Source organism: Mirounga leonina, unplaced genomic scaffold (genome assembly GCF_011800145.1).
Source record: "Mirounga leonina isolate KUSES-001 unplaced genomic scaffold, KU_Mleo_1.0 Mir_224, whole genome shotgun sequence".
NCBI lineage: Eukaryota > Metazoa > Chordata > Mammalia > Carnivora > Phocidae > Mirounga > Mirounga leonina.
Genome location: NW_023270615.1, coordinates 9,150,097 through 9,175,320, shown reverse-complemented (window position 1 = coordinate 9,175,320; position 25,224 = coordinate 9,150,097). Strand labels below are relative to the sequence as shown.

At 38.0% G+C, this 25,224-nt stretch overlaps 1 protein-coding gene across 1 annotated transcript in view; it reads left to right on the top strand.

Moving 5' to 3' along the window:
- The window catches only part of CUNH9orf135 (chromosome unknown C9orf135 homolog), a 71,618-nt gene that overhangs the window by 35,499 nt on the left and 10,895 nt on the right, over positions 1-25,224 (top strand). Inside the window, exon 5 of the mRNA XM_035029075.1 lies at positions 17,200-17,257. Within this exon, the coding sequence (XP_034884966.1) occupies positions 17,200-17,257 (58 nt within the window). The remainder of the gene's footprint in view (positions 1-17,199; positions 17,258-25,224) is intronic.

The following is a 25,224-nucleotide window of genomic DNA, read 5'->3' as shown; positions in this document are numbered from 1 at the left end:
ATGATGGGCTAGTGGAGGAGAGGGCTGGGAGATGGGAAGGGGGAGAAGAGAGAAGACAAAGGTGGAAGTCTCTAGATGGAGTCTTGGGCCAGTCCAGGGTGGGAGCTGTGATCTCGGTCGGGCAGGCTTAGACAGGAGCTGAATGAGTCTTGTCTACTGTGTTTGCAAACATGGAGTATATGCTCAAAGTTGGATTTTCTACAATGACTTTGCCTGCTGTTTTCAGTCCAGGACAGAAAATGAAACACCAGGGCCCTACCTAATAGATGATTTTATACCAACAGTCTACCTCCCTGAAACTCTGATCTCAGTGTTGAAATCTGTAATGCCAGCTCCAATGGCCAGTGGGGACTGGAGTTGTCTCCCCCAACCCCAGTTCAAGAAAGCAGTTTCGGATACAGAGGAACTAGGTGGTGCATCTAAAGGAGAAAGAAATGCCAACGAAAACAAGCGCAGTTAAGCCCAGAGACCTGCAGTAGAGGCGCTTAACTCGATCTTCGTCCCTCACAGTGAAGACACCAGCTGACCCTCTCTTTTCAATGGGCCACCTTTGTAGTCATCAAAGCAGAGGCAACCGATGGTCTCAGGAATGCTACTGTTGCAGTCCCAGTTGAAAAATATCATGACACATCTAAAGAATAAAAGTATCATGAAGAATGACAGGACATAGGCAACCTACCTATATCAGAGGGAGCAGACCTGATGGAACAAATGGAGCAGGAATTTAAAGCTGTATTATTTGGAGAAATAAAGGAAACAGTTGCAAAAATAGGGAAAATAATAAAAATCAAGTTGATGTTCACTTTCCAACAGCAACACTGGATTGCAGGAATATAACATTGAAGTGTTGATAGAATTTTGAACCTAGAACTATTGAAATGGGAGGGTGAAATAAAGATATCTTCAGGCACACAAGGACTGGTTTCAGACTTACTGTCCTGCCATGCATAATTATAGAACTAGGCAAAATGTAGTAGGCAACTGTTGTCAAGCGTTGGGTAGCAACTGGGTGGCTCTGTGCTCCTTGAGATGAGAGGGGAGCATTTCATTCTCCCCTGACTTACTCTCTGAGGATACTTCTCTCGGCTTTGGTGCAGGGCGGTGAGCCCAAGGGTTGAGCAGTATTCTTGTTGAGCTGGGAAGCAGGAATAGGAATTTAGAGCTTCCGATGTGACTCAAATTTGTAGGACAGGGTATCGGAGGGAAGAAAGTTGTGTGTGGAGGTGAGAAAGGGAGTCTGCATGGGGTTCCCCTTGGGCTCTTGGTTGAGGATGAAGCCCTGTGTGCACTATGGGAAGAATAGCTACCCCTAGTTTTAAAAGATCATATAGAACTGTCTGCAGTGTATTCTGAAATTTTACAATGGTGCTCCCGCCTGCATGGTAGTATCGTGTCAGGGGTCCCGGGGCTATGTTACCTGCCTTCAGATCCTGGTGCTGCCTCTTACCAGCTGTGTGATCTTGGGCAAGTTGCCCAGCCATTTTGTACCTCAGTCTCTTCATTTGTAAAATGATAATTATAAAGGCATCTGTGTTCTGGGGTTGCCATGATGATTAAGCAAGTTTATATACATAAGATAGTTAAAACAGTAATCGATGTGTACATGATAAATGCTGTGCGAGTCAGCTGGGCCAGACACTCAGCAGTCTAGAAACTCCTATCTGTCAATTCAGGGAAGTGTTCTTAATTTACTTCATTGATGATTTTTACCTTCCATTTTCTGTGTTCTTTCTTTTTGGAAATCCTTTATTTGGATGTTGAATTGCTTGGTCTGGTCCTGCAATTTTCTTGTCTTTCTGTTTTATTTTTGCCTTTACTATCTACTCTCTCTTTCTTCAACCCTACTGTTGAGTTCTTTTGTTTTTTGTTTTTTTGAATTCTTCTGTTTTTATAGGATCCTTTTTAAATTTCGAACCTGTAATATCTATCTAGGGATGTTAATGATTGTTTTTCTTAATTTTTTTCTCTGTGTATAGTCTCTATTTCCTCCAAAATGCTTTTTTGTTTCTGTTTGTTTTTTTAGTGTACGGTATCTATCTTCCATGCTAGAGGCTTTCTTGATATATCTGATAATCAACCTTGCTTTTCTGTTCATGATTAAGAGCCTGAGAGTGAAGCTAACTGACTTGGAGCTTTACTGGAGAGATCTAGGTGGGTCTGTTGTTCCCCCCCCCCCCCCCCAGAAGCCCTGGTGTCAGTAGTCTTTCCTCTTGGGCTGGTCACATTCCCCTTGAGGAAGGACCCTTACTTGACCATCTGACAGGTGAAGGGCTGGTGCCTGTGTTCTTGGAGTGAGCAGGAGATTTTGCTGGGACGTCAGTATTAATCTTCCCATTATGTATGGTCACTGAACCATGTTCTTGATCGATGACTTTCTCTTTTACCCTTTCTAGTGAGTACATTTCTAGCTTCCTGCTGGAAGAGAGGAGGAGCAGTTACCCTTTTCCTGTTCTCCTTATTCTTATAGGTTTATTTTTTAAAGCCTCTTTAATATGGTTTTAGTGGAGTTTTTTGAAGAAGCAAAATGCAATGTGTACCTTTAATCTTACCTGTGGAGTTGTCAAGTCTTATCTGAAATGTCACCTCCTCCAGGACCTTCCTTTCCTACTGTCACTCCCAGTCCCCATGACTTGGTAGGTCCCTTGGGGGTGTCCATGACATTGTGTGCTTCTTTCATCCTAACGCTATTCATCTTGGTTGCAATTACTTGCATTCCTGTTTGTCTTTCTTGCTAAACTCAATGCTCTAAAGGGCAAAACTGTCACAGCTCTATCTCCAGTGCCTCAGGCCATTGCACAGTAACTGTTTCTTGAACGAATGGATTATTTCTGATGTGGAACAGAAATTTTTTTTTTTTTTAGTGTTTTTATTTATTTTTGCAGAAGAGAGAGAGAGAGAGAATGAGTGGAGGGGGAAAGGTAGAGATGAGCAGGGAGCCCAATGCGGGACTGGATCCCAGGATTCGGGGATCATGACCTGAGCCAAAGGCAGATGCTTAACCGAGTGAGCCACCGAGCCGCCCTGGAACACAAAATTCTAATGAAAGAGAGGTAATACCTCTTTGAAATATTCATTTCAAATAAATGAAGCTTATTTGATCTAGGGCTTCAAGACCTGTAGAACCAAAAGTTGTTCTGAGTTCTATTCTGGTGAATGCATTAGAAGACATAATCTTTTAGAAAATCAGTCCTTTATTAGTTTGAATTGCTGAATTATTTGTTTGTCTTATTTGATTGCGTATTAGCAAGGAAATAAATACATGAGCACCTTTTCCTTCACTAATTCCATATGTGATTTCTTTTTTCAGTTAAGGTACACTAATTACAGTGTGTTCCATACCATAGAATGCCGTGATGCTTTAGAATATTCTCTCTTTAATATTAAATATTCTTCTGCTCCTTGCCAACTGTACAGCTGTGGAAGTTAAATGTCTAACGTCTAAATGTCTAAAAGTTAAATGTCTAAATGTTTAAAAGGCGACGAATGAGTTTGCTCAATAGACCAAAGTAATGTTCTTCAACTTATAAAAGAAAGGCTGTAATCATAATGTAAATTTAAACTTCTAGTTACCTCTTAACAAAAAAACATCAGAATATAGGAATAGCTTAGTTATTAGACATTAGTCAGATGCCTTTATCTTAATTTTTAGATAACATCCATTATATTGTGATGGCATTTGAAAGTCTGTTTCTTTTCTCACAACTCAACTGATAGCCAACCCACTTTATTTTGGGCCAATGTGAAGAACACACATACTTTTCCTCCTTAAACTGGCAGCATACATCTCTGGAACATACTGAAAATCAGAGCTAGAGTGTTTGGACACCACTTGTCACTCCTGACCTTAACTAGAGAAAAGGACTTTGTGGATAATTCCTTCCACATAAGTCACAGATTGAGATAATTTTTTTTTTCTTTTAGAGAGCGAAAGAGAAAGAGTGCAAGTGGGGTGGGAGGGGCAGAGGGAGAGAAAGAATCCAAAACAGGCTCCATGCCCAGCACAACCCTGAGATCATGACCTGAGCCAAAATCCAGAGTCAGACACTTAACAGACTGAGCCACCCAGGCACCCCGACTGAGATAAATTTTTAAAAATTGTAATATAGGGAACAGTAAGGTTGAAACTAAAAGTGATATCAATGACTTAACTTTAAAAATGAGATTTATATACATTGAGACTAGATTAGCTTCTCTAGAACTAGAGTTATTGTTTCTCTTGAGAGTTGGTTATATTTCTTTCCAAGGAATTAACAGTGACCAGGGGTGGAAGGGGTGAGAGGGAGGCCCAAAGACCTCAGCCATCAGCAGTGTTCTTCTGGTCTCAGATGGGGACAGTTGCATGTGTAGGGCATCTCTGACATATATTCCTTTTACTACATGGATAGAGTCATTAGAGGCACAGAAACGTAATGAGAGACACATAGGAAATGTGGATAAGAACATGAATCTAATTAGTAAGTTAAGAGGCTTTCTTTGGCCTCCTATCTTGTTCTCGAGAATTCTGAAGCAACTTTCACTTAATTTGGAAGCTCTTTATGGAAAGCGAATTCACTGATTATCAGAAGGCCCTTAGATACATGATTATCTCTTACAAAACCATTTTATGATTGCCTGTAGGAATAGACAGTTGTAGCTGATTCATTCTAAGAAGTAAGGTTTTCCATGTATAATATTTGGACTGCATCTGTGACCATTAACCAACCAACCAACCAGAAACCAAAACAACAGAACAAACAACAACAAAAGCTATATCAAGCAGATCCAATTTTGTAAATGAGATTTAGTATAAACACAATTTTAAGACCTTATTTCTCAGAAGCCCTTATTTAAATATGCATATGTAGCCATGCATGGTCATGGGATAATGGCTCATAAGAAAAGCTAGTTTTTCTTTACAGGGAAAAGCCAACTCTGGCATAGAATATGAGCTGGGTCAGAAACATGCCCATGGGGGCCTGTATCAGTTTGAGGGCAGCCAAGAAGTACTGACTACAGCTGGATGATGGAGAAGTATGAAAAGTAGACCTCTTACAAGGACAGCCGTAACTACTGTCTTATCATTTTGACCAAATTTCATTGTCTCCCAGTGGTAGTGATGAGTGTATATTGTCAAAATTTTATAATAAATGTTTCTTGTTTCTAGAAGTCATTCAAACGCTTATGTGATTCACTTGACTGGAGAAGAAAGAAATTAATAGTGTTTTGGACCACGGGGTAGCTATTTGGACTTAGTGTGGTTTTTCATAAAAGGCATGGTATGAGAAAATAGGAGACATGGGTTCTACTTCTGGACCTGCACTGAACCTGCTATGTGACCTTGTGCTGGCTAATAAGCCTCTCTGGGTTCCAGTTGTTTCCATCTGCAAAATGAGGGTATTGAACCAAATGATCTGTAAAGTCCTTTCCTGCTCTAAAATGTTATAGTTCTAAGGAGAAAGGCATCTGTAGTCACATAAATGGACAAGTTAAATGAGGCCAAAAAATAGTTCAGGCAGTTAAGTTTTCATTGTTGGCATAGAGCACTTATCCATATGTGTGTGGAGTGATTACTTTACAGTAGCCATAGGGAGCTCAGGCCACAGCTTAAACTCTTTCAATTTATTTCTCTCACTGGGGCATTTAGTGTCTGTAAAACCTTTGGCACTCTTCAGAGGAAAGGGACTGAATATGAATAGTAAGAGGGTTTTTTTTGTTTTTGTTTTTTTTTCCTTTTCTCAAAGTGCAGTGCAAGGTATTTGCTTTCTTTTCTACTCAGGCACTTATGTGGTGGCTTGTCTCTTGGTAAGATACCACCCAGATGTTGAACATTTTTCCAGAGGGAAAAAAGTAAAAAAAAAAAAAAAAAGAAAGAAAGAAAGAAATAAAGCCCTATGATGATGGTGATGAGGATAACAACAAAGAAAATGTGAAGTGGAGAGTGATATGGTGAAAAGACCATGGAACAGGAGTGAGACAGACCGGAATCCCCTTCTTGATTCCCCATCTTATTCATTGTAGAACCTTTTGCTTCCCATTCGGTGTAGGGTGTAGGCCATATGCTAATGGGCTGATTCTCCTCCTTACTCCCACCTCCCACAAGTCCACGTGTGGGCCATAGGACCCAGGCCAAGCCACTCAGAAAGCATTCTAGGATAGTAATTGAAGTTTGGGACAAGATGTCCTCACATTTTCCAGGTGGCAAGTTACAGAGGGCATCTTTCTGCTGGGGGAGCATTTATCTATAAATGAAGCTAAACAGAGGTGTGGAAAAAGTTCTGTTGGTATTCCTTTTATATGTGCTGGTATTTTCCTTCTTTTTTTTTTTTCTTAATTGAGTTTGAGTTGGGTTTCTGTAACTTATAACTTTAATACTAATAATAGCAAATATTTATATGGCCTATATTATGTGCCAGGCACCATTCCAAGGGTGCTAACTCATTTACTTCTGACAAAACTCTGACTTTGTTCCATCTACATTATCTACATTCTGTGGTGGGAAAAACAAAAGCACAGAGAAGTCAAGTAACATGTTCAAACTCTCAGAGCAGGTAAGTGATGAGCCAGGATTTGGACTGAGATTGTCTAAAGCCAAGCCTCCTGGTCTTAGCCACTCTTCTATGCTGCCTCTCTGAATACTAGGCTAACTAAGAGAACTCTGAACATGGGAGATGTTAATGGCTGCATTTAGGCAGGTCAGGCCTTGAGCACCAAGCCATTAAGGGAGGTACTGGTTCTTCTCTTGAAATTTCTGAATTCAAATTTTCCATTTTTCAGATAATGTGACTACTGGTTCCTAAGACATGCTTTGGTCTTGGCTTGGTACTTTTCCCCTGTGAGGCAGGAACCTTGCGTGAGCTTGTATCACCCACCTGAGCTCCCTGGAATGGGTGGCTTGGCTGGTGTTGAGTGATGATGATGTCCAGTTGGCCAAATTTGCTGAAATGATTTTAGAGTCAACCTAAATCCTATTGCTTTTTGCGTAATTCCTGTATTTAGGGTATCCTCCCTTAGCTGATGCACATTGAAACCAAACAGCTAAGTAGGTGGGACACTTTTCCATTTGTTAATAATATTTGAGGGCATGGCTCAGGTCCTGACTTGGCTTGTGTGCCTTGACACAGGAGTGTTTTAATGGTGGGTGACAATAAACTATTTTATTGCTATCCTTGCAGAATAATTCAAATAACTTGATAAGAAAATTTATGTGAATTGTGTAAGACTGTTGAATCACAGGCCTGTACCTCTGAAACAAATAATACATTCTATGTTAAAAAAAGAAGAAGAAGAAGATAGCAGGAAGGGAAAAATGAAGGGGGGAAATCGGAGAGGGAGACGAACCATGAGAGACTATGGACTCTGAGAAACAAACTGAGGATTCTAGAGGGGAGGCGGGTGGGGGGATGGGTTAGCCTGGTGATGGGTATTAAAGAGGGCACGTACTTCATGGAGCACTGGGTGTTATACACAAACAATGAATCATGGGACACTACATCAAAAACTAATGATATAATGTATGATAATTAACATAACATAAAAAAAATTTTAAAAAAGAAAATTTATGTGAAAGCACTTGGTATAGTGCTTGTTAGATCTAAAGTTTGGGCATCACAGTGGATTGATGGCTGACTCAGACCATCCCTCTAAGTCTTTATAGAATCTAACTTCATTAGAGTAGCCATTCAAGTTACAATCTGACAATCAGGTTTATTTGCATATTCAGGTATGCTCAGTGAGGTCTTCATGGTAAAATTCTGAAGATAGCCTTTTCAACTTACTTATTTGGTCTCTAGCCTCCAGAAGTAGTCATCAACAATTCCTTCCTTCTCTGCACATGCATGCCACAGCTCCCATCAAGAGGCAGAGGTTATTTACCTGTCTTATAAATCTGAGCTGGCCTTGTGACTCGCTTTGATCAATAGAAGGTGGCAGAAGTGATGCTCTGGGACATCTGAGTGCAGACCTTATGAGACTGGTAGTTTCTACCTTCTGATTCTTGGACTCTAGCCAACATGCTGTGAGAAGCTCAAGACACATGGAGGAGAGCCAAGGCATTGTGTTTGACAGTTCCAACTGAGCTCCCAGATGAGAGACAAAACCACCTGCCAGCCATGAGAATGAGCTATCTTGGATATTCCAGTCTAGAGTCAAGTACCTGGATGACTATAGCTCTAATTGACATCACACGAAGCAAAAAAACACCCAGTTGAACCCAGTTATCCCACAGAATAATCAAAGATAATAAAGTGATTGTTATTTTAAGCCAGTAACTTTTACACTGCAGCAATAGGTAATTGAAACAACCTTCATGTCTCTAACTACCGTGATTATATGGCTGCTTCTACCATTATTCAGCTTATGGATGAATTTTTGTCATTGCTAATCCACTGGGGATAGAAGCGGTGCAAACTTTCAGGACTGATGAGCTAATAAACAAGATTTTCAAAATGTCAATATTATGGAATTTCTATTTGATCCTGACATTTCCTTTTATTCCATGTACATTAATGATTAGCCTGTATTACTAGTATTACTCTTTATGATATTGGAAGGTTATGTGGTTGTCATAATGCTATAATTACTTAAAGTCTTCAGTGGGTCTCAGTGGATTGTACTGTACCATGCATCTTTTAGCTATAGAAGGGTTTCACAGGAACAAGAGCTTTACAGCATTACAGAAATCTTTGCTTCTATCTGTATTTAATTTGATTCTATATTTGGCACTTACACAGTTATTATTATTATTATTATTATTATTATTACCTTAACATATAAGCCTTATATTGCTCATCCAAATGGCTTGCAAAAATTATTAAGCCTGAGGAAATTATATTTGTCCCCCATATCTGAATTCATTCTTTCAACATAATGAGTGCCTACTATGAATTAGGAACAATTAAGTATTCGGGATGTGGAGATAAAAGACACCCCATTCCTGAAGTAGGTCATCGTCTAATACATGAGACAGAAAAATAACCAGTCAATACTCACCTATCAGTAAGGAATACACTAGGCTAAAAGTAACAGAAAACCTAACTAATAGCAACTTCCTATACTATACATTATATATAGTGTGTGTATATATATATATATATATATATATATACACACACACACACTATATACCTATACTACACTATATACTATATACTTCCTATACTATACTATATAATAGTATCTTCCTAATTGTATAGGCAAGGAAATCAAAGCACAGAGATAATCAAAGAATCCTATTTCTCATTAATTAATCTACCCATCTAGTCCATAAGTATTTATGGAAGAGATACTAAAGGGATAATTAAGATGTAAAGTGTTTAAATGACTTGCTCAAGGCCCCATGACCACTTGGTGGTAAAAGTAGAGATTAGAGTATCTGGGTTTCCAGATGTGCTCTTGATGGAAGGGGAGAACTGCTTCTAAACTTCTAGGGAAATTAGCAAGGGCTTGGCTTGGATCAGCAGTAAAAGCAGACTCAAATTGTCCTCCATTTCATCTATTATTTCCACTTCTTGCCCACTAGCTTCCTCGAGGTTGATTTCTAGGGTGGACCTAGAGGGTATAATGCTAAGTGAATTAAGTCAGTCCAAGAAGGACAAATACAGTATGATTTCATTCATATGTGGAATTTACAAAGCAAAACAAATGAACAACAAGGAAAACAAGAGGCAAACAAAAGACCAGACTCTTAAATACAGAAACAAACTAGTGGTGGCCAGAGGGGAGGTAGGTGGGGGAATGAGTGAACTTGATAAAGGGGGTGAAGAGTACACTTAACATGATGAGCACTGAATCATGTATAGAATTGTTGAATCATTATATTGTACACATGAAACTAATCTAACACTGTATGTTAATTATTTTTTTAAATGAGGGAGTAAACAGAGAGAGAGAAAGATAAGAGATCCCCCGAATAGAAAATCCTTCACAGGAGAGCTGTGGCAGTTAACCCCAGGACTAAGGCTCCCCAGCGTTCCAGCTGTGCAGCAGCTTGGGAGACTAGAGCAGAAGAGAAGTCTCCAAGAGAAAATGTTCTCAAGAAGCAAAATTAACTGAACATATTGAGATGAGAATTACTCAACTGGGGAAGTTTGAGGGTAAATTAGTGGTACATTAAAAAAAGGCCTGGCATTCAGCAGATATGGAAGAACGATCAGATTTGCTCTGTGTGGCTTTGTTCCATAGGTAGAAGGAAGAGGAATCTCTGCTCAATATGAGATTTAAAAAGAATGATGATTTCTGTTAAGAATGAGACAGAATTTCCCAGGGAGGTTGTAAGCTCCCCTTCTCTCTTACCACACAGAGTCAAGTGGGATCCATAGCCATAGGGGCTATACCCATCCTAAATGGTGGGTGCTACGTCTCCTGCTGTCAGCAAGGGGATTTATTCCAAATTAATCCTCTGCTTTTTTGAGTCTTTGAGTCACTTAGTCAGATTCAGACTCTTAGGTGGGACCATGTGATTTGCTGAGTAGATGTCACATGCCCTTGTCGTTGCTGCCGGGAAACTGGGTAAGAAAATATCTGCCCCTCCTTCCGACAAAACAGAAAAGAAGCATTTGACCCTTAAAGTTCTTCCAAGTTTAAGAAACCATGATTCCATGGGTTTTGGTATATCATCTTGTCCCAGATTCACACATGTTACCACAGGGCTTAGTGCATTTATAGGCATTTTAACTAATACCATGGCTTTAATAATAACTTCAATATCAGACTTCTTTTCCTTTTTCATCTTGCAGAACACATTTAGTTGTTCTCTAACTTACAACCGCTAAAGGTTGGAGAGGGCATGTGTGGCAAACTGTGGGTGGTGCTGGGCAAAAGCCAGCTGTCCACCTTCCAAGCGTTCTTACAGCATGGCGTTATACTGGTAAATTTACCAGCATCTGGTCTTCAGTTTTACATTTCCAGAAAGACCATTTTATCTGTGCTTCAGAATTTATCTGACTCATGGAGATTGACTTATGCTCATTAAACTCACAAGAAAAGCCAGTATTTTAATTAGTTAATTTATAATGAGAAATAAAATGCTCAAGCACACCAGTCATGTCAGCCTAACAAAAAAAAAAGAAAAAGAAAAAGAAAGAAAGAAAGAAAAAGGAAGGCAAACTATAATCAGAATGTTGTACAGAGTGTTTGGAATCAGAACAAGGTGAATTACTTATAAGGGTATAATGATTGATGGCCTCAGACTCTGATTACCTGATTATAATAGGACTCTTTCACTTGTAAGTAAACAATGCACAATTAAAATTACCTTGAGCCAAAAGGAGAGTTTATTAAAAGAATTTGAATTACCACATGGAACTCTGGGAAAGTCCTTGGAAGAGCTGAGCTTCGGAGACTACTGGAATCAGGACCAGCATTCTCTCCCTGTTGGCTTCCTTTTCTCCCTCTGAGGGGAGGGACTGTACATCCCATGGTTCTTATCACAGGAGAGTGACTGACCCATTCTCATTCATCTATAGTAAGAAATCCCAAGGTAGAGCCCTGATGGAATCTGAGCTGGAGGCTGATATTTGGACCCATCAGCTATGGGTAGTGACAGAGTGGTGGAGCAGGGACATGGGTACAGGCTTACTTGAGCTGATTCCAGGCAATGAGCTGAAGTTATTGTTGGCTGTCATAAGTCAGATTGGAGCACTGACTTCGGTGTACTGCAGCTCTGCTCCCAGAACCTCCCCGGGAGGTCTGTTTATGAGCCAGGACACCTCTTCCTCGTGCCCAGAGCCCATGCCTCCCTTAGTTTTCTCATCTCTTGCTTTCTTGAGTTTCTCTGAAGGCCATTTCCCTTCTAATGGACTTATTTTTTCATTATATTCTTTATTTGGCTATAGCCTTCAGCTGATATCTAAGAGGAAGAACTATGTTGATTTTCCATGGTTTTATTTTGAAAGACCATCTTGTTTCAAATTGGATGAAATATATCACTTAAAGATTTTTGCCCTCTTCTTCAGATTAAAAAGTGAGTGTTGGGGGGGTGATATCAAATGGTTTATAACTGACTGACTGACAGTGATCATTCAGTATTGTAAAAGTTTCCATATTGTTGCGCTTTCAAAAAAGTCATTGGATATTTTAACCTTCCACCTTTCTTTACTTTGATTCCTTGTAGTAAATCTATATCTTTTTATATTCTAATTTTATTTTTATTGCTTTATGCATTTGATTAATTTGTCAGTGCCTATCTTGTATCAGACTCTGTGCTGGGAGCTGATAATAAAGAGAGGGAGAAGGGGCTGCACTTGGTTGGAATGGGTTTCCACCTGAATGCATTGAGAGATGCTCAATGCTACCTTGCAAATTGGCCTGCCCAAAGCAATACTCTATTTGACTGATAATTACACCATCTGAGTCGTAACTTTGGATGAGAATAGGGTAGGGAAACAAGTTCATTGTCATCTATTAACACTTAAACATTTTAAGATTACGGAATATTTCCATGTAAAATACTCTTCAGACACCCATCTACTTATTACCCAGTTATAATGTAAGTTAATATTTTTGCCATATTTGCTTCTTATTTTTTTAGAAAGACAATTTATCATGACTTACCGAGTCATCTAACATATCAACCATATTGATGGACATTGGCTTCCAATTTTCACAGTTACAAATAAAGCTGCATTGAATATCCTTTTATGTATCTCCCTGAGTATATAGTTTGCAAGGATTTCTTAATACTCAGAAATATAATTGCTGGCTATTAAGATATATGCACCTTCAATTTTGTAAGATATTGCCACTAGTAGTGTATGAATATGCTCATACTTTCATATCCTTATAAACATTGTAGAGATTTTTAATTTTTACCAAGTGGATATAAAATGGTACATTGTTGTTGTTTTACTTTGCATTTCACTGGTGAATTTAAGACAATTTTAAGGCTGAATTTGTTTTCAAGTATTTATTAGCCATTTTGTTTTCTTCTACTGTGAACTATTTATAGGCTTAGGCCATTTTTCTATAAGATATTGTCTTTTATTGATTTCTAGGAATTTTTTATTTATTCTGGATACTAATATTATTTGACTTAATTTTATAAAAAATACCTTCTTGTCTATGACTTCTCTTGTAACACTATGATGTCTTTTGATCAATAGAAATTTTAAATTATAATTTAATCAAGAGTTATATATAAAATGTCATATTGTAAACCTTTTAGAAATTATAAATACACACACGTACGTATATGTAACATGTCTTGAGTTTATAAATAAAAGAGTTATTTTATGTCCTTCAGCAAATTTTGTAATTTTTGTCATAACTGTCTTTTAAATCTTCTGTTAGATATATTCCTATAGGAACATTAGAGATTTTATTGCAGTTGTAAATGGGAAATTTTCACTTTAATTTGCTTTCTAATTTCTTGTTGCTGGTGTATGGGTATGCTATTTTTGTATATTGATCTTGTATCCAACAACCTTCATGAAAATTGCCTGTTGTTATGATTTGTAGATTCTCTTGTTTTTTTTTTTAATGTAGACAATCTTATCATCTGTGAAAGGTGAAACTTTTGTTTCTTCCACTCCAGTTATTACACTTATACTTCTTTTTCTTGTTTTACTGCATTTTCTTGAATCTCTAGTAAATAGATTAGAATCCAGTTCATTGAATAGAAACACTGATGAAGGACTTCTGTGACTATTTGGGAATGTTTCATCAGCTTAGTTTTGATTCTCATTTACTGTTTTCTTCTTATAGTAATGTTGCACTTCTCTGTTCATTTTAAGTATGTTGAATTTTCCTAGACCAGCAGCAATCAGGCGATTCTAAGGATGGGCAATGAGACATTTGGGCAGTTTTCTCAATCTCTTAGTTCAAGAGTGCCCTCTACTGTTGGAACAGTGAAGTGATCTTTATTTCATTAAAGGCATCTTTTTTGAAAGAGTGGTGGTTCTAGGACCCTTAATTTCTGAACTTGAGTTCTTATTTTTCTTTATCCTGCTAATTGCTTCCCACTTTCCCAGAGGCAGCGCCTTCCCAAAACTGCCACTGCGGTCTTGAATACTTTCCAGGCCTCTTTCTTGGAAAGCCAATGTTCAGATCCTCTAGTCTTAGACTTGGTTCTCAGTATTTCCCCATCAGGGAAGGATGCTTTCTTTCTGGGGGGTGATGCCTTCTGTGTTGCATCCCCATAACGCACTTGCCCCCCTCTCCTCTCTTCCATGTAATCCCCACCTGATTTTGTTCCAGAATGGGCTCTGGATCTGGTGCTACTGATTCTGGATTGTTCTCCCACCTACACGTAAGCCGAAATTTGTAGTCTTCTCTAGCCTCTGTTACACTCTCAGCTTGGGTGACTGTGTGATTTCATTTGCTTTTGCTGTTGATCTATATGGTTTTGGAGGATATATGTAAATATTTGGGTTTAAGGAACCAAAGGATCTAGGAATATCAACTGCTTCTTTTCTGTTTTGTCGGAAGGAGGGGCAGATATTTTCTTACCCAGTTTCCCGGCAGCAACGACAAGGGCATGTGACATCTACTCAGCAAATCACATGGTCCCACCTAAGAGTCTGAATCTAAGTGACTCAAAGACTCAAAAAAGCAGAGGATTAATTTGGAATAAATCCCCTTGCTGACAGCAGGAGAGGTAGCACCCACCATTTAGGATGGGTATAGACCCTATGGCTATGGATCCCACTTGACTCTGTGTGGTAAGAGAGAAGGGAGCTTACAACCTCCCTGGGAAATTCTGTCTCATTCTTAACAGAAATCATCATTCTTTTTAAATCTCGTATTGAGCAGAGATTCCTCTTCCTTCTACCTATGGAACAAAGCCACACAGAGCAAATCTGACTGTAGATTTGTCATTTTATCTTTGTGATTCTGTAATTTTTTTGACTTACATATTCTATGTGTTGTTAGGTTTATGACTTAGGATCTTCCTGGTGTTTGTTCCTTTAATCAGTAGGTAATGATCTTTACAACTAATAACTTTTGACAAAAAGTCAATTACATATGATACTAATATAAGAACACTAACTTACTTTGTGTTAATATTTTCTGGATGTGTCTTTTTATATGCTTTTACTTTCAAACTTTCTTTGAAAATAATTTTATTCTAGGTATAGAAGCATAGAGTTGTACTATGTAATACACGTTGACATTCAGTTTAAGTCTGAGAAATACTTTCACTGATGAGTTTAACCCTTTACTTTCATTGTGATTGCAAAGATATTTATTTTTATTTTTATGATTTTAATTTGTCTGATGAGAAGTGATTTTCCTTTCTTCCTTTTATTCTCCTTTCCTGCTTTTTTATTAGATTGGTCTTTTAAAAAAATTTATTTGCTAGCTTGAAAATTGCATTCTAATTTTTGTTCTTTTAGTTGTCAGTACTCAAACTTGAGCGTGCATTAGCATCACCTAGAGGGCTTGTTAAAACACAGACTGCTGGGCCCTACTCGCAGGTTTCTAACTCAGCAGATTGGGGCTGGGTCCCAGTTGTTTGTATTCCTAACAAGTTTCCAGGTAATGCTAATATTATTACTTTGGAAACCACACCTCAAAAGCCTAACAGGAACTGATGGTTACCACCAGGTAAAATATTAGCACCTGTACCCAATAACTACCCAATAACCATTCTGAGTTCGACTTCCTTGTTATTTTGGAATTCTTTTACTTGTTGAATTCTCTTTCCCACCAGCATAGCCATGCATTAAAATGTTTAAATTTCCTTGTGCCCAATATTTTTAGGTGTGCAATTCTCAGAGGAGTTTCTTTGATTGTCTAGTCCCATAATATTGCCAGAAACAGAAGTAGCGCTTTTTTTTCTCTTTTATTTTATTTTATTTTTTTATTGTTATGTTAATCCCCATACATTACATCATTAGTTTTAGATATAGTGTTCCATGATTCATTGTTTGTGCATAACACCCAGTGCTCCATGCAGAATGTGCTCTCTTTAATACCCATCACCAGGCTAACCCATCCCCCCACCGCCCTCCCCTCTAGAACCCTCAGTTTGTTTCTCAGAGTCCATAGTCTCTCATGGTTCGTCTCCCCCTCCGATTTCCCCCCCTTCATTCTTCCCCTCCTGCTACATTCTTCTTTTTTTTTTTCTTTCTTAACATATATTGCATTATTTGTTTCAGAGGTACAGATCTGAGATTCGTCTTGCACAATTCACAGTGCTTACCAGAGCACATACCCTCCCCAGTGTCTATCACCCAGTCACCCCATCCCTCCCACCCCACCCCCCACTCCAGCAACCCTCAGTTTGTTTCCTGCGATTAAGAATTCCTCATATCAGTGAGGTCATATGATACATGTCTTTCTCTGTTTGACTTATTTCACTCAACATAATACCCTCCAGTTCCATCCACGTCGTTGCAAATGGCAAGATCTCATTTCTTTTGATGGCTGCATAATATTCCATTGTATATATATACCACATCAGAAGTAGCACTTTTTAAAATTTATTTAATTATTTCTCATAGGAGAACAATTTTTCTCCCACCCTGAGTTCCAAACAGAGAAGCTTTGTTGCAAGTTTCTCTGGACTGGTGGCTGGAGTTTCTTTGGTTTCTTTTATATGAGGGTATAGACTTTACAGGCTCCTGGCTGTGAGTAGTTGTTTAGCTCTTTGCCTTCTCTGAACCCAAGGCCATGTCTCCAGCCCTTCATATGCAGTTTAAACTCCAGCTTCTAGCCTTGGTACATCATCTTATGACTTCCCATTCTAGTGAGTATCCTATTCATTTCTAGCACCTTAGGGTTTCCCTTTGGAGCTTAGCAGTGCTTATAGACTTGGGGGAAGGAGGATGTATTTAAGAATTGCTATGTGTTTAATGGGGTGGAAGTTGGGGAAGCTATTAAACTCAGTCCACCTGGTTGTCTTCTATTATCTTTTTCAGTTGTCATCTAGCAGAGAACATGGGGCATAGGGTCAAAACGGTTTGAGGGGCAGAAAGTGGATGGTAAAGAGAATCCCAAAAGTTTGGAATGCACCTAAGCTCAGGGACTTGGGATTTGTAGCATATCATTAGTACAGGAGCGTAATAAGTGGTGTTGAATTGGAAGTGATTGAAGGAAAGTCATCCTGTCGTGGTAGGTAATGCTATAAACAAGGTCTGGGACAGTTGTATGTTTTAAAAATTTTATTAGGGCCAGTCTTCCTTGAAATGTTTTTATTTCGTGTAAAGGATATAATGCTAAACATTTTAAATATCGTTCTTTTCAGAGTCGTTCTTTTCTCAAATATTGACTTCTCTCTCTTAGGTATGCATTGACAACGTATGCTGAAGAATATGCTCCACCATATGATTATCAGCCACTTGTGAGTATAAAATGGCCGAAAAGCCTTATTCTAATACTTATTTATTTATGTACTTAAAATGATTCTTTATATCGAGTGTAAATAGTCAAGCTTGGGAAGAAAGGACAAATTGCTGAGATTCATGAGATTGTATATTTATTTAGAGGTATTAGCTATTTGTGGGAGTCAATGGAATGTTTTATGGTTATGATTTATTTTTGGAAGTTTATAGAATTCAGGGAGAAAATATTGCAGTGTCCAAAATGTATTAGTTATTTTCTTCCTCATCTTGTTTTATTGTCCTTTTCCCTGAATTCAATTTATCTGGAATAAAAACCCACCTTTCAATTCATTTGTATTGCATTGACACATAAAAGTAAGTGGTGTAATTTAGCTCTGGGAGATGTGTATGTTGATAAAATATGTCCAGTTTATAACTTCATTTTACTTGTACTTAAAAAGTTAAAAAACAGAAACAAAATAAGGCTGTTTCCTCTTAGTCTTGTTATGGAAATCTTGACTGGTACAATAGGTAAGAGATTTAACTATTGAAAAAAAGGAGGAAATAAAGTCATCTTTATTTTCAGAGAGTATTATTATGTTCTTAGGAGAACTAACATATTAAACTGAAAAGTAATTAGTAGAAATAAGACCATTTAGTAAGGTGATTGAATACAAAATAAGTATATCAAAAATAATATCTTTGCTTCATATCAGCTTAGTTAACTTATAAAAGAAAAAAACACAAATTACTATAGCAACACAAATTTTAAATACTTTTTTTTTAAGATTTTATTTATTTATTTGAGAGAGAGAGAATGAGAGAGAGCACATGAGAGGGGGGAGGGTCAGAGGGAGAAGCAGACTCCCTGCTGAGCAGGGAGCCCGATGCGGGACTCGATCCAGGGACTCCAGGGTCATGACCTGAGCCGAAGGCAGTCGCTTAACCAACTGAGCCACCCAGGTGCCCCTAAATTTTAAATACTTTTGTGAAGAAAATTCTAACCCATATAAAGATCAATAAAGAAGATGTGGTAGTTTGTCTCCAAAGATGGTGGACTTTCCACAAGCCACTTCCCCAGGACAAGGTGAATCATGCCCCACCTTTTGAATCTGAGCTGTCAGGGAACTGATTTGATCAATAGAACATGACAACAGTGACACTATGCCAGATCTAGGCTAGATTGAAGAAGACTGCTTACAAGTCTTGGAGCCCTGAGCTCCCATGTAAGAAATCGAGGCTACTCTCCTGGAAGGAGAGGCCATGAGGAGGAGCACTGATGTGCTTGATTCATGGGTGAGGAAGCCATCTTGGACGTCCAGCCTAGTTGAGCCTGAGCTGCAGCTCCATCTGCTCTCGGACTGCAACCCATGCAAGATAACAAGGAAATCATAATGAATTCTTGTTTGAAGCCATTAACTTTATTTTAACAAATGTACACCCAGAGATAACTGAGACAGAAATCTTGACTCCAAGGGAACAACAACCATTTTAAGAAACTGGAAAACTAAATTAATTATGAGTTAAATTCATAAATTTTATTATATTAAAAATGGATTTTGTTTTCTATTAGAACTCTAAGATTATGAGTTATTTGAAAGAATAAACAGATGAGAATAATCAATAGTTTTAGAAACCATGGTAAAACCAATTTAGGGAAGATTCCTGACATTACATTATATGTTGTATTCTTATTTATTTTTTCTCATCAAAAAAGAGCATTCAAACCATAAAGAAAGCAAATATGATAGCTTATGGATTAATGCCTAATAGGTAAAGAACTTATATATATATTGGCAGGAAAATTGTTAAGATGCTAGGGAAAGAGCAAAGGACAATATATAGACAATTTGCAAAGCAGGAAACGTAAAACTAGCTACTAAATATAGGGAAGATCCCACTTTACTAATAATAAGAGATGTGAATTAAAACAATAAAAAATTTTCCTGCTAATAAAATTGGCAATTTTTTTTAAATTTAATTTTATTATGTTATGTTAGTCACCATACAGTACATCATTAGTTTTTGATGTAGTGTTCCATGATTCATTGTTTGCATATAACAATGGCATTATTTTTTTTTTTAAAGATTTTATTTATTTATTTAACAGAGAGAGAGAGCACAAGTAGGCGGAGCACAAGCAGAGGCAGAGGGAGGAGCAGGCTCTCCCCTGAGCAGGGAGCCTGATGTGGGGCTCGATCCCAGGACCCTGGGATCATGACCTGAGCCGAAGGCAACGGCTTAACCGACTGAGCCACTCAGGTGCCCCAACAATGGCATTATTTTTAAAAATAATAATATTTAATGGGTGAAGATGTGATGAAATGGGTACTTTCATCTGTTGCCAGGAAAACTGTAAATTGTTTTAATCTTTCTGGAAAGGAATTTGGCAATATGTATCAAGATACTATTTGATCTAGGGGCACCTGGGTGGCTCAGTTGGTTGAGCGACTGCCTTCGGCTCAGGTCATGATCCTGGAGTCCCTGGATCGAGTCCCGCATCGGGCTCCCTGCTCGACAGGGAGTCTGCTTCTCCCTCTGACCCTCCCCCCTCTCATGTGCTCTCTCTCATTCTCTCTCTCTCAAATAAATAAATAAAATCTTTAAAAAAAAAGATACTATTTGATCTAATGGAGCACTGGGTGTTATATGCAAACAATGAATCATAGAACACTACATCAAAAACTAATGATGTATTGTATGGTGATTAACATAACAAAATAAAATTTAAAGAAAAGATACTATTTGATCTAATAATTTTCCTTCTAAGAAACTTCCTCAGAGAAAAATAACTCAGCTAGGGATAAAATTTATATCCAAGGATACTCATCATAGAATTGTTTGTAATGGCAAAACTTGGAAAGTACCTAATGTTTTAGTATTAGGAGTAGTACTATTAAATATGTTACAATCACATGATGAGTTATTTTATAACCTTTAAATGTCCATAGATGGTTCTTAGTGTCCTGATAAATCTTGATTTAAGGTTAAGAGAAACATTAAGATACAAAATTTATGCATATAAAATTTATTATATTAATGTAATATATAAATATTATATATGTATAAACTATGCAAAAAGATAGAGGAAAAACCAAAGAAACTGTCAAAATGCTAGTAAAGTTGGCCATTGGATGGTGAGATTCTAGGTGAGTTCTTCATCTTTACACATTTTAGAATTTTCCAATGCAACAAGCATGATGACTTATAATCAGGAAAACCCCAAGGAAACAAATATATTATTTAAAAATGAAATTCAGGCCCATTTCCTTACATATATGGGATCTGGCTGCATCTCTAAACAAAAGACAAGACACATAATTAAAAACCCACAAAATTTCAAAGGACTAATTTCTCCACAGGCATAAAGATAAAGAATGTGAGATGTATTCTCAGGGTGCATAAATCTTTGACCATTGTGTTGTATATTCATGCTTTTAATTTTTTTAGCATTATTTCTCATATTTCTCATGTTGCTTATTTCTACAATAACAGCACAGCATGCCATGGCAGTTCTTTGGCTTATTTAGAGTTTTGTTCATTCACTTCCAAGTTCCTTGCCAAAGTAATTGATGTTGAGGCCTGTTTTTTAGCCCTACTCCTAGTGCCCCCATTCGATGAATGCTTACCTTGTTACATTGTTATAGGATACAAAAAAATTAAATTATAATGACAGCAAATGGTTAAATAACAGTAGAATAGTGGCTGAACTCTGACATAGAAGTTACTGTGCACATAAACAAGTGTATGATTCATAAAATACTGACAAAAGAAAGAGAATATTTTTTTCTAACTAGAGACTTCACCATGTGGACTTACCATAAACACAGTACACCATTCTTAGGCTACAGCCTTTGCAATTATGCAATTTCTGAAGAAATCCTAAAATATTTGGACTCATATTTCAAGTGTTTTGCATGAATTGAAACTATTAATTTTTATATTATCATTTCTTATATTTGTTTAATTGATACTTGCATAAAGTGGGATAGCATTATAGGAATTCTAAAGTGAGTGCAAGTTATCATCCCATAGCTCTAGACATGAGTAAATAAATACAGAGTATTAGGAAGCTATGAAATCATTTTTAAGGACAGAAATGGAAGAGAATTGCAAGCTACTTCCTCAGAACTCCACCTCTTAAGTTGAATACTTATTATGGCTCACCCCAATTTCAACAAAAGATACCTTCTCTTAAAAGCTTCCCCATCCTTCTCCCAAAGAACCAAAATAGAGGAAAACATTAGATGATTGGTCCAAGGCTGGCTCTTTAAAGTGTACATAAGCTTTTAGGATAAAGGACAAGTGAGCTGAGTTTAATGGTGGAGAGTTGACTGAGCACACTCAGGATGAGTAAGGAAAAGAGTTAGGTCAGGCAGAGAGTAGCAAACTCAGGAAGTTGAAGGGTCAAAGGAATGAGAATGTTGAGGAAAAAAACAAGCATGGCAATAGTGAAGGGGTGAGAGAGCTGGAAGAATTGGAGGTAATGAGCAAAGGGGATGTACTGAAATTTATTGGAATTTCAGATGTAGAACAATTCTGGGGAATGATAGAGCCCAGGATGTGGGCATGGACTGAATTTTGATAATGGAATCAAAGCCATTGACTTTGAAAAAATGGTAAGCCAGAGTGTTGGCTAGATTCTAAATATGGCTGTTGGAAATCAACCTACAGGACAGCAGAAAAGAAAGGTAATGCCATGGACTGAGTCAAATGACCAAGCTCTCAGTGGGAGTATTTTGGAGGTTAATAGCTCCTCCCAGTCAAGCAGCTGCCATTTGGGTACATCTGGTTGGTCATTATCAATGTGAAGTACCATTTTGTTTTCCTAAATAGAGCTGTCTATTGAATTATCTTTCCAAACATATGAGTAGCTTGAACCCCCAAAATGGTCCATATCTTAGTTCACTCAGAGACAGAAAGCTGAGGAAGGTTCTTTTCTTTTTTCCTTTTTTTAAAAATTTTATTTTATTATGTTATGTTAGTCATCATGCATTACATCATTAGTTTTTCATGTAACGTTCCATGATTCATTGTGTGCATATAACACCCAGTGCTCCATGCAATACGTGCCCTTCTTAATACCCATCACCAGGCTAACCCGTCTCCCCACCCCCTATCCCCCTCCCCTCTAAAACCCGCAGTTTGTTTCTCAGAGTCCATAGTCTCTCATGGTTTGTCTCCCCTTCCAATTTCCCCCCCTTCATTTTTCCCTTCCTACTATCTTTTTTTTTAAAACATATGATGTATTATTTGTTTCAGAGGTACAGGTCTGTGATTCATCAATCTTACACAATTCACAACGCTCACCATAGCACATACCCTCCCCAATGTCCATCACCCAGCCACCCCATCCCTCCCACCCCCCTCCCCTCCAGCAACCCTCAGTTTGTTTCCTGAGATTAAGAGTCTCTTATGGTTTGTCTCCCTCTCTGGTTTCATCTTGTTTCATTTTTTCAAGCTGAGGAAGTTTCTAATAGAGAATTATGTTTTAAAGTTGGTATGCAGGGCACCTGGGTGGCTCAGTGGATTAAGTGTCTGCCTTTGGCTCAGGTCATGATTCCAGGGTCCTGGGATCAAGCCCCACGTCAGGATCGGAGCTGAGCAGGAGGTCTGCTTCTCCCTCTCCCTCTGCCCCTTCTCTGGCTCTCTCTCTGTGTCAAATAAAATCTTTTAAAAAAATAAAGTTGGAATGCATTCCAAACTAACTTTGAGGAATCCCTGCCATGTGGCACTGTAGGTATGAAAAGAGGCTGCATCTGTTTAACATTATTCTCTGCAACAGCAGAATTGACCTGTCCTACCACTGGGGCTCAATGCACTGGTACAGATACAGAGTTGTTAAAATACTGATATTTCTGTGCTGATTGGAAATGTGCTGTCACCTTGAGTTCCCCAGAACCCTGCCCCCTGAGTAGCCCCAGCCCCTTCCCTAGACTCCCAGGACGCAGGACTGCATTATGACTTTCCCAGGTCCTGAGGGTTCCTTCTTCCATTAAAAAATAAAACAATATATATTGTACAACTGCAATGATATAAAGACAAATACAATCCAAGTTGGATCATATTCACTTTTGGTGGTGGGGGTGGATTTAAAAGCTTATTAAAGAAATATATTTCTTAGGCTGTTTGTCTTCTTGCCTATTTATGACTATATTTAATTATATTTTATGTCCATGTTATATGACCATGTTATTGTTAACCCTCTTGAAATTATTACCAATGTACCAATGGGTGTTATTACACAAAACGAATGGGTGTTATTACACAAAACGAAAACATGCTCATTTTGGGGGGGAAGTACTTTTGGACTCTTGTACCCTGTTTTAAGCAAAAATTTCCATATAATAGCTATTGTTTATGAGATGTTTATGAATATTCAATGACCAGCAACATTTCCTGCTTAGCTATGAGTTTCTACCATTTAATAGAGTTAGTTTTTCAAAATGGCATCTGCATTTTTTATTATGGTAAAATATATGTAATATAAAATTTACTATTCAACTCTTGTTTAGTGTAGAATTAATGGCACTAATACCTTCACTTTGTTACTAGATTCATCTTGAAAATTCTGATTTTAAAAGAAATGAAACATTTTTGTGAGCCCTCAAAAGTACTGTGGGCTCTAGGCACTAAGCTTCCTGTGCCTCATGGTTGAGTGGGCCCAGCCTGAACCTTCTGGAAATTTAATACTTACCTAACCAGGGGCCTCTAGGACTTGCCCAGTCTGAGTGACTGTACTGATTGATAAATACTTTGAGTGTCATCCCAGACCAAAATGCATCTTGGCTAGGAGTCAGAGGTGGACAGCAATCTTTAAGAGCCCTTTATTGTTCAGTTAGGCTCATTCACATGCAAGAAAACCCCCAAAGGGATTGGGGAATTGCCTTTAGTTTTCTGCTTCCTGGGAAGAGAGGTCTACCAGTGCTCTTAAAAAGAGGAGAAAGAAAAGAATGACTTGCTGAAAACATCCAAAAGCTAAGACAGTGAGTGAATCTAGAACAGGTTGGGGGCTCTGAAGGAAACATCATTTCTCTGAACTAAATTAGTTTTGGTTTTCTCTTCTTTTTAGAATCTTCTCTTTGTGTCTTTGTTCCATTCTGTGCCCCCATGATCTTCCATAATTTCATTCCAGTATATAGTCCTTTTCTTTTTCTGGTTCTCTTTTAAAAATATAATAGCATGCAAAGTTGTGTCATCTAAATTGGTCACATGGAATAATCATGTATAAGCTTTTAGTCCAGAATGAAGTATACTTTTTAAACTAGGTAATGTCCCAGGTTTATGATGTGTTTTCATGACTTTTATTTTACTATTTTCCCTGAATCTTAATATATCTACTGTTTAATTTTCTCTTTTTTGTCCTGTTAATGTTCTAACTCAGTATCTGCTGACAAAAGAATGATGGCCATTTGCTGACTATCCTTGTTTATCTCATTACATTGACTATTGGCTAAAATGAGAAAGAGTTTTAGATTATTCTACAAATGAGGTAGGGGTGGGAGGTGAATTTGGAGAAGAAGGATGGGGTCATGTGGTTCTACCTAATATTTTTTGATTGATGTCAGGATGTTCCAAAATACTGCTGTTAGCTAACCACAGGAATAGCCCTCTATTACTTGGGTTCAGAAGGAAATGGTGGCCTTCCTCAATCTAAAATAATGCCTGAAAGATCTCATTGTATGTTATACGTGTGTGCTGACCTTATACATAGACACATAGATTTGATGTTGTACCTTATAGGCCAGACAGTTCCAGTTCTGAGTCTTACAGCTGCCAGCATTCAGGGATCACATTTCCCAGGCCCCAATTTCAATTTTAGGACCTGCTGGCATTTCTTCATATAGCTCCACAGGGCTTTACAGCTTTCCCAGGTTGGAATACAAGAGGATTTACCTTATTTGGGGGACTGTATAGTTGCTAATAGTGAGAGGAAAGAAGGAAGGAAGGAAGGAAGGAAGGAAGGAAGGAAGGAAGGAAGGAAGGA